The sequence below is a fragment of the Magallana gigas genome, chromosome 3, assembly GCF_963853765.1.
Source record: "Magallana gigas chromosome 3, xbMagGiga1.1, whole genome shotgun sequence".
In the NCBI taxonomy this organism is placed as follows: Eukaryota; Metazoa; Mollusca; class Bivalvia; order Ostreida; family Ostreidae; genus Magallana; species Magallana gigas.
In genome coordinates, this window is record NC_088855.1 from 39,157,520 (window position 1) to 39,168,526 (window position 11,007).

The 11,007-nt window shown below is 33.8% G+C and overlaps 1 protein-coding gene across 1 annotated transcript; it reads left to right on the forward strand.

Annotated features, from left to right (window-relative positions):
• The first annotated feature begins 1,561 nt into the window (after window positions 1-1,561).
• Window positions 1,562-10,338, forward strand: LOC105346880 (uncharacterized). Its single transcript, XM_020074781.3, has 8 exons — window positions 1,562-1,850; window positions 2,131-2,318; window positions 3,312-3,429; window positions 4,372-4,485; window positions 4,931-5,047; window positions 5,449-5,732; window positions 6,826-7,111; window positions 8,264-10,338. Exons 1-8 carry the CDS (start codon window positions 1,811-1,813, stop codon window positions 8,899-8,901), a joined length of 1,785 nt encoding a protein of 594 aa, XP_019930340.3. The 5' UTR covers window positions 1,562-1,810; the 3' UTR covers window positions 8,902-10,338.
• Window positions 10,339-11,007: the final 669 nt, after the last annotated feature.

Genomic DNA, 11,007 nt, shown 5'->3' on the forward strand with positions numbered 1-11,007 from the left:
TGATCTCAAATCGTGTCCAAGTCCCTTTAATTAATATATCCTAAGATAACGATTGCCAAACAGTAACCTTCAGTTCCAGCTTCCACTGCTCCTGAAGAGTGTTTATTCAAAACAGCTAGAAAGATTTTCAAATGTACAGGATGCAGTTAAAAGCTGAAACCTTTGAAACTTTGATGATCATAAAGTGCAACAGTAATCTTGAATAAGTCATTAAATTGAACCTGATGGTGCCCATGAACATGTAGATATGTTAAATTCTGTTTTATAATTGAAATATTTGCATATACTCTTTATTTAGCTTTACTTTTTAAAAACTTATTATTGACTTAATTTTTCAAAAAGTAATGGTAATGATAATGCATTACTTTACTCAAGTAATGGTAATGTAATGCATTACTTCAAGAAAATAAAGTAATGGTAATTTAATGCCCAAATTCAAGAAGTAATGGTAATGTAATACATTACATTACAATGTAATTCGCCTCAAGCCTAATCCACTGAATTATACTATAGAATGCACAAAAACATGCACAATGAAAACTAAAGACGGCCTACTTAAAATATTTCAATTAACACATATGAAAAATAGTGAAAGTAACAACTGATGTTATTTATGGCACACCGAATTCACAAAAAATGAGCTAATAATAGTTTCACAGTCGATATACTAGGTTTCACGGTTGTAAAATAGTTTACGGGCAGAAAACTATAGTTAACGACGATAATCTATACATGTATTTTACATCTGTAAACCATAGCATGAAGATCTGTCCTTGTCAGTTTGTTAATGTTTTTGATGTGCTAGGTAACTTGGAAGAGTGTTTGCGATTTGATATTAGAAACATTTTAACAAGAGCTTGGACTTTGGGTAGTTGTGTTCAGCAGCAATGTGACGTAGGCTGTCTCTATCATTGCTCGCCACTCAGCCATGGCTCTTTGAAATCAACAAGATTTATCTGGCATTTGAGCAAAGACTACGCAATCGGTGTATATTTCGCTTGAAAACAGCGTCATCTTTTACTTGTTTTGACGCAAGAAATAGATAGCTACGTCCTACTGAAAGTCTTGTTAAAGTGGTTCTGTATGTTTACATTGTTCTTGACTACTTAGCAATTAAAAGGCTTGTTCTCTCTAATCGACAGATTAATAAAATAAATAGTGCCTGTTTGGGAGGATAACAGTTGAAATCGACACCCCTCGAAAACCATTGTCAACCTCCGCTTCGCGTCTGTTAACAATGGTTTTCTCGGGGTGTCGATTTCAACTGTTACCCTCCCAAACATGCACTATTTATACAGTGTTACCCGTTGCCAAGTGTGTTGCTAACGCTGAGGGTAATAGAACGGATTACCAACTGCGTCTAAACCAATCAGATTTCAGTATTTAACATAATTCATTAAAAATTAAAAACAATACTTAAAATTAATATGTTGCTCATTAAAATGAACATGAATTTGAATGAAATCATAACAAAAAATGGAAGCACAAGTAATGACAAAGATAGATGTTTTATAAAAAAATTCTTTTTAATTGGTCTAATTCGCCGCCAATGCTTGACTACCTTATAAAAAAAAGAAATCGCGGGGCCAAAACTGACTTATCTTTGTCAGCTCGGATCATAACTGAATGTGATTTTACAAAACTCTGTGTAAATATTTATAGCCATGTTGAATTGCATTAAATCGATCACCGTCTTATCTGAAAGTAAGTGATTGGTTTCTTTCAACCTGTATATTTCCGAATCTCCAAAACTTCCTGGTTAAAAAGCAAGGAAGGAATTTTAACAGGTGGCTACAGATAAGTTTTAAAAATGTTGGTTTTGGTTATATGTGGAAGCTTAATTCTCTCAGGTACGTATTTTTCTAAAAATTCAAGTGATTTATAAATATTTTATCTACCTATTATACAATTAACCATTTCTTTTATTCATTAATGTTCAAGCTATTTATGAGTCTTTTAATTTTCTCAAAGAAAAACAATTTTTCAAAGTTTAAGTATTCTATGATGCCTTAACTATTTGAGAATAACATTGATTGCAAAGGAAACAAAAAAAAATGCTCGGATGAACTCGATCTGGCAGAAAGACCAAGTGAGATTTTTTAGCTCGACAAATCTTTGTTTGTTTTACAGTAACGGGTCATGGAGGACATCGACATTCACTGTATCTTCCGGAAATATCCGAGAACAAGGCAAAATCCTTCTTATATAATAGACACATAAGGAGTTTGGATATGAACGCGCCTCCCCAGCCTGAGTATTGCACGTACCTGCATCCCGGCTACGAGTATTGGTGTGAACGGCACATTACATATTGCCAGGTAGGTGTAGAAAGACTTGCAAAGACAAATAGGCAACATTTTCTACAGAATGATAAGAGGATTTTGGAGCATTGACGAAGACTGTGAATGGTGGCCAGTTACTTAGACTACAAGCATCAACATAACTCTATCAATGCGATATATTCCTTTTGGTTTGTCAGACTAGCGTTGTCAGTCACACTGTCATACTATATGTAGAATGCGGCTCCCATATTAGTCATTTGAAGGTCAGATGGTCCGTCCAGACCCTCCCTTGCCACAGATGAACTCAGTCGTTGGTTTGGAGAGGGGTGAAAATGTTAACCAACACTTAAAAATAAGCATTTCAGCACTCATTAATCTTAATTACTTAATATATGTACCGCATCAGGCTAGCTATTTTTTAATGCTCTTATAACGCTTTTTCTTACTAATAGATTTTGGATATTTGTAAGCTTTCGTGTATCAATCCCCAATAAACTTCATTATAACAAACCTACATGTATAGCTTTAATCACGGCTTTTGGTTTCTTGATTCGTATTTGTGGCCAAGGTCTTTACTTTCTTACTTCTACTTCTACACATGATAAATTTATTAAGTCAATCATGAATTGCACTTTTTAGAATGCATACAGAAATCAATATAGCGATAGTTTATCAAACTTAGATATCGATTGTTGTATTACAAAGCTATAAATGAATTCTTGCACCTATCTCAATAATTTCTAGATCTCCTAAATTAAACGTATGCCAGAATAAACTCTTACAAAATAAATCAGTACAAATCTCTGACACCGCGAAGGAGATTTATCTCGAAACTTATTAGAAAAATTAACATAAAGTAAACTATACTTACAAAAAAAAATATAGGAAACAAAACAGAACAGTGCACATGCATATATTAAATGGTCTGCAATATTATCGACTATTACTATTGGGATTTTACCTTGACTCGTATCTTTGAATTTTCAGTGCAAATTTGCTGTTATCTCTAAAGAATGTCTTTTTAAATAGGGACAGCAGGAGTTTACTAGGGAACACAGATGTGCTACTTTATCCACACCGTGCTTCCCTGGCCAGCACTGCGTGTTGACCACCCCGTGCCCCGCCCATTTTAGGCATAATTGTGTTGGTGAGAAAATCTTAATTACCGGTGAAATTTATTTTGCTGTAATAATCTAACAATGGTTATTTAAAGCTATGCACGCTATAATTTACGTCAATTTCGAATGACAATGAAAACGCACGTGTTTGTCTACTTATAAAAGTTATCCTTAATCTGTAAATTACAATGGTGAATTCCATCTCGTTACAAAGATATAGATTTTTAATTGTTTATTTTCTTGCCAGGAAAATATACCTTTTCATTAATATTGATGAAGGAAGAGCAAAACCGACCTCATTGCGCATGTCCGCGGAGAACTAGGTGGTCGTTATTGTTTGCCTAATTAAATATCCAACTTGATTTTTAATATGCTTAACAGTTGTTAATTTGAAATACATACATGTATAATGAGTAAAATACGTTTGTCATTCACGATACCCTTACTTCTGCATTAACACTTATAGGATCTATAAATAGCACATTGGGGAAAAACACAGGTCTACGTCATTTTTTTTTAAAGGAAGTATTCATATCTACTCAGAGGCTTGTATTTTTATTTTTTTTGGTATTTTTTTATTTTGTCTGTACTCGTATATCGGAAAAATTTGTGCTTTACTGAAAATATTCTTTCCTTTGTGAAACTATCACATTTATGAAGATGTTGACCCTTCACCAGTTGTGGTATGATGGACTAAATTTAGCTGTCGATATCACGTGATAGATTGATATTCACGAGGAGGCATTACTTTCCTGGCAGGAAAATAAATATTTGTTATTGTTTAATATTTGATTTATTTGTTACGTGATCGAATTGAGCATTATAATTAACAGCATAAAGGTAACTTTTATTAGTAATCAAAAACATACATTTTCCCCTTTATTCAAAATTGACGCAAATTATAGCGTGTATAGCTTTAATCTTTTTATTCCAGCGAAAAAACGTTAACAAATTTGGTGTTGATATTTTAGACATAAATGAATGTGACAGCAACCCCTGTCAAAATGGAGGCACCTGCCACAATGGAAACAATCAGTACACCTGTACCTGTTTACCTGGTTGGACGGGAACCAATTGTGAAATAGGTGAGACAACTAGAAGGTACTCTGGAAAAGACAAACAACTGAAGCAATTCTTTGAAGGAAGGGTTTCTTAATATGCTTGTAAAACGAAGAAATCGGATAATGGCATATTTGGACAGATAACAATAGAAAGGTTTGGATAAGGCTAACTTTGGCACAATATCACATGAGAATTAAACTTAATAGTTTGAACTACATGGTTGGACAGGAACCAATTGTGAAATAGGTGAGACAACTAGAAATGTCATTCGAAAATATTGGCCGCATGAATCAGCGAAATTATCAATCCTACGACACACTGAGTCAAATAAAAATCGAAAGTTTTTTCATTGAAATAAAGTAAGCGCTAAAATAACAATGGAATGAAACTAAATATTTTGAAGTATATTCGTATAATTTACAACATTTTTCATATATCTAGTATGTACGATTTGCAACATTTTTTCAGATATCGATGAATGTGCTAGCACCCCTTGTATGTACGGAAATGACTGTATCCAGGACAGAATCAACAGCTACATCTGTGTGTGCAGTGAGAGATTTGAAGGTGTCCACTGTGAAAGAGGTTGGCTCCATGATGTATTGTCTGAAATAGAAATAGAATCCTACTTAGTAAAACGTATTGACCATTACTGATAATTATGATAATGATGAACTGTAAACATTGAAGTGTCCTTTAAGGTTACTATAAAACACCTGTAATTGAAATACGGTAGATATTACATTCCAGTAAAACACTGTAACAGTGAACACACTTATAATGAATTTACACTTTCAGTAAAGTTAGTTACATATCCCTTTTTCTTTGGCGTTTTATAAATTCATCAGATACAACAAATTTTATTTGTAATTTGAAAATAATGTAATAGCCGCACTTCAGTACGGTAACTCTAGACACGACTAACTGGTATATGTATTGTATTGCAATGATGTTTTACTGGCATTGAATTGTTTCATTTACTTCAGATTGTAGACCTGGTCCTGCTGACGTTATGTTCTTGATTGATACGTCATTCAGTCAAAAGGAAGCTATCAACCAATCAGTGGACTTTATGACGGAATTTGTAAAACAAATTCCAATTGGACCGAATGACTTCCAAGTTTCTCTAGTTTCATTTTCCCTACACCCCAAAACCATTTTTAATTTCACGACCTTCCAAAGTAACTCAAGTCTTCTCAACGCTCTGAGTTTGATAGAATCTGAAAGTGGTCCGACCAAAACTTCAGATGCTCTTCAATATGCGTCACAGGTCAGTAAATAATTTAAAAGCCTACCTTACAGTTGGCTCTTTGATTAGAGAGCAGTCTTTGGCTGAAATAAGAATTTACACAAAGCATTTTACTTTGTCATAACCAACAATTTCATTTCAAACACAAGTTCCTATTCGTTCTGTAAGTATTTAACAAACTTAATGAATTTCTGACTTCAAATACCAGTATCTTTGGTCTTCATAAGTTTGGGCCGTGACAATAAAACCCGTAGAGGTGAACATTTTTGTCGAAACAAGTTTATATGACTTTGGTTCTTTATTTTTTTTAATTAAATACAATTATCATGAAAGAATGAACAGATAAAATTGATATAAGACATATTAACTTAAAGCAAATTTGATCAATACATATCTCTAGTATCATAAAGATAAATACATATATACACAAGTGAACATTATCAGAACTATAATTTTATCTTTGTAATGAAAGTTGATATATTTTGGGTTATATAATTGGGGCGAGGGGATGAGGGAGGGTTAAAAAATGGGTGATTGGACCATACTATAAAAAAAAGAAATTCAAAGGCTTAATATATAATAATCTTGCTCTTATATTATTATACATACACATACATGTAGAAACATGAACATTTGCATAGACACAAACATTAAACATGCATAACAAAGTGTGTTTGCTTAAATCAGGATTTACCAGCATTTGATTTCAATTCAATTCACCCATAGGGAGGAGGGAAGGAATAGAGAAAAATATTAGACATAAAGCAGGGGTAGGGTGAGGGTACAAAAATAAAAGTAGATGAAAAAAATTATCTATGATTCTAGCTTTTGGAAGATGCTTAACCAATAGTTATCGTACTCTTGGTATTTGCATTTTTTAGAAGAATATATTTTTTTCCATATTTTTCTTTGGCTCTTTTTAATATTATGTATTTTTCAATTTCCTAAGAGTATGTTATTAAGGAGTAAATGTAATGATTTATAAAATACATATGAAGTCACTTGGGATTTTATCTATAAGTAAATGAAAAATGTATTTTACACAAGCACGACATTGTCTTAGAAGAAATTGCAAAATCTTTAAAAGATTCCAAATATTTTGAAACTCTTTTAGAAAATACTGAACCCAGCAAATGGCGCACGTCTGCTTTCAAACATCAGTCATTACGTCATACTTGTGACAAACGGACTGTCCACAGATCGTAATCAAGCAATCCACACTGCCCAGATTCTCAGAAACACAAATCCTCATTTCAAAATCTACGCTGTGGGTATCGGCGAGGACATTGCACACGAGGAACTAGTACAACTCCCTACAGATACATCTCTATCGTTCTCTCCAGACAACAACGATTTGCTGTTGGCCATGTTAAAGGATGCAGCTGACTATGGATGTACAGGTATATATAGTCACCAGTTTGTTATGTTTAACCAGTTTTAGTTCATCTTGATTAAGGTGCCAGGGAGCATTTCTGAACACATTTTGTCTTGCGTTCATCGGCTCGTCTGTGTTGCATATTTAGGCTATAGCCTTATATCGACTGTCTATTGACCCTCTCTCTATATATCTGACCCTTTGTCAAATTTTAATTCTCAAAAAACCAATAATTTATAATTTACAAAACCGAACTTAGTACAAACGATCTTTATGTGGTGAAGGAAATCAAATTGTACACAGGAATTGCCTTGTTCTTGTAAATGGGATATCTCGTACAATGTACAATATTTAAAGTTTAAAAATACTCTTTCACCACTTGACTAGGAGTAATTAAATAATTTACAACAAAACTTCTTGATGCAATAATAGTGTGGATTCTAGTTGTCCTTAACAATAGATTAAAGAGATGCAAACTTTACTGCAGGAATATAAAGAAAAAACTACAATAGAACAATTATTTTTTTAACATAGTTTTCCAATATAGATAAGATGCACATCTTTTGAAAACTTTAAATCAACTTAAAAAGCGAACTAAAATGAAAGATATACTGATTAAATTATGCTCATACGAAATTAATTGTGTCAAGTTCTAATGCATGTATGACCATCAGAGTTAAGATGTGAAATTTTGTTTTATAAAATATAAAGAATGCATTCGAAAACCATTGCGCCTACTTTATAAGAAATTAATACAGAGCCAAGCAGGTTTTAAACATTTTTTCAACATTTTTATAGCTGCATTTTTGTGGCCACTGAGTGGTTACACATATACTAGGATCTGATTCGAAATGGAATTGCAATGCATACAAAATTCATCAAAAACAGGGAACGAGAAAGAAATTGATAAAATCAAAATACATACGAAATGGTTCGAAACATTTCAAGTTCAAGTGATGTGTGCAAACTCTAAGTCAGTGGGAGCTCACCATTAGGAGAGAAAATAAATAGGTCTTTTCCTGGTCCATGGGCGTCTTGTTTTAAGTTAATACGACGAGTTAAGATTTTAAAAATCTTTTATAAAGACTATTGAGTGTTTCTTGATGAATATGAGTTCTTGTAAAGTATTAATCGGTTTTTAAGACAAATTTAAAATTATATTGTTACAATTTTTCAGATTGCAACAGTACTTCTTTGACTGATGTCATTATTTTGTTCGACACATCGGAGGACTCAAGTCCACTGAAAGGAAGCTCTCTCCATTCTCTAAAATTTGTCGATAAGCTTGTCGATTCTTTTGATATGGCACACACAGATATCAAAGTAGCCATGCTTACGTTTAGCAGTGATTCGCAAATTAAGTTTAATTTTTCTCATATCTCAGACCAAGATATGAAAGCCAAAATATTTACCACTACCATCGATAATAGACAAAGAAACACTTCAATACGTGTAGGTTTATTGAAAATGGAAGAATTTTTTACGTCACCATCATCCGGAGGTAGACCGGAAGCTAGAAAAATCTGTTATTTATTTACAAATGGGAAATGGCCGACATCTGAGAATTCTGAACTGAAACACAAGATCGAGGAGTTGAATGCTGCTGGGATAAGTGTTAACGTAATGGTGACTGTTGATGACACTGATTCCTATTCAGATACTGATATGTCACTGACCAATGCGAAGGAAATAGCATTCGATCCCTACAGGGTGTATATAGTAGAGGAAAACAATGACTATGTCATAATACAAGCTGCTGCCAGAGAAACAAGATATGTGAAATGTCCTTCAGATATATTTGAATCAAAACATTAAGATATAACAGAGAAAGAAACATCTTTAAAAATTAATTTTTACATATGTCAATAATCATCAAAGTACACCAACATTTTCTACACAGCAAAAGTGGGTAAAAGTTTTAATGTGTCTCAACTAAGAATATACAGTACACACCAAGGTAGGGTGATTATCGATAAATCGGGGTGGGGGTGAGTGCTATATATCGATAAATTGGGGTGGGGGTGAGTGCCATATATCGATAAATCGGGGTGGGGGTGAGTGCTATATATCGATAAATCGGGGTGGGGTGAGTGCTATAGATAAATCATCAATAGTTAGCGTGACCTCCGCATTACTACAAAGGAAAAGGTCAAAGACGTTACAATCATCCAAGACTGTGAAAAATCCTTCGCAGTAGTAGAGATGTTTGAGACAAAGGAAAACGCATGGCCCAAAGTCGTAATCCAGAAAGTGTCATAGGGTCATTTACACCGATCTCGATCCCCGAGGGTAAGCGAGTCACTCGTCTGCTTCCATGCTCTTTCCTTACTCTGGCCGGACAACAGGTGGGGTCCAGTGACGGAGACCATGGGTTCCAGCAGAGGGGGCACGAGTCCATCCTCCTTCTGTCCTATGTCTGATGACGATTGAACCAAACACAAATATTGACTGATCAATTCATTTCCCAGTTAAGATGTGTTGAATCGTTTTAGACGAACCAGCGGTAGTCAAATAAATTGATAGATATGGTTATGCTTATTATTATCCTAATTATAATACCCGCACTTTCTAAAGACAGTTCGGTTATATTGTTGTTACCCTGTTCCATCCGTCCGTCTGTCACGTTTTACTTTCTCATACTGCTCTTACATCTCATAAACCAACAAACTGAACTCTTGAAGTTTGATTTGGGGTGTCATTTTGTGTTGTAAAAAGGTTTCAAACATTCTCTGGTAGTCCTGGGGGTCAAATAATTGGTAAAAAAAATAACGTTTTTTCACAAAAAACCTTCTTCCTCGAACTCCTCCTCATTTTCAACAGTGGACAAATCATCTGTTGGAATATGTTTTAGTATATCCTATAGATGCGCAATAAGGTTTCGGAAATTTCAATTTTGTCCTGGTGGTCATTTAGTGGCTGAAAATTGATTTCAAAAACTGGTTTCAAAAACGTCAACATTTTTTTGCAGTAGCCAAATGATCTTCTAGAATATGATTGGGGATGTTATATTGAAGTGTGACCAGGTTCCAGAATTTTTTTTTTATTAAGGGGATCAGTGGGCAACAAAAAATGACGGTTTTTTTGCAAAAACGTATGGTTCCAAGAACTCCTCTTACAACTTTTTGAGTAGCTACGTCATCTCTTGGGATAAAATTGGAGCTGTCTTGTTGATGTGCAATAAGATTTTTAAAATTTTTATTTCATCCAGGGAGTCAAATAGTAGCAGAAAATTGACGTTTATCACTAAAAAAAAACAAACCAACCCCCCCCCCCCCCCCCAAAAAACAAAACAAAAACAAAACAGAGATCCCAGAACTCCTCTCATGATTAAATGGATAGGCACATCATATCTTGGGATATGATAGGGACTGTTCTATAGGTGTGCATTAAGATTTAAAAAATTTAAATTTCATCCAGGGAGTCAAATAGTAGCAGAAAATTGACGTTTATCACTCAGAAAACATAAATCCCAGAACTCCTCTTATGATTTAATGGACAGACACATCATATCTTAGGATATGATAGGGAATATTCTATAGATGTGCAATAAGGTTTAAAAAAATTTAATTTCATCCAGGGAGTCAAATAATAGCAAAAAATTTATCACTCAAAATAAATAAACACCTGAGGGTCATGTACTTTACACCATTTGATGCATCATAATGACAGAAGATATTTTGTATTTTCCTGTTTCATGGGGTCAGAACAATACCATAGGGTATGGCCTACATTGTGTTTGATGCATTATTATACATTAAGAAAGAAAGACCCCTTCCTTCCTATTATAGCTCATATAAAAATGATAAGTCTCTACACTTACTTACATGTATTAAACAAATTTAATACGAAATTGTTACAGTCAATATCGGGTCGACTCAATAGTTAAAGTCGGACAAATGAAAAATAACTTTTGCAATTAAA

Excerpts from the sequence above, each read along its gene's own strand:
- LOC105346880 (XM_020074781.3), top strand. The coding sequence starts at position 1,811 with ATGTTGGTTTTGGTTATATGTGGAAGCTTAATTCTCTCAG. Across the intron at positions 2,319-3,311 it reads GGCACATTACATATTGCCAG|GGACAGCAGGAGTTTACTAG; the intron begins GTAGGTGTAGAA and ends CTTTTTAAATAG. Across the intron at positions 5,733-6,825 it reads CTCTTCAATATGCGTCACAG|AAAATACTGAACCCAGCAAA; the intron begins GTCAGTAAATAA and ends AAACTCTTTTAG.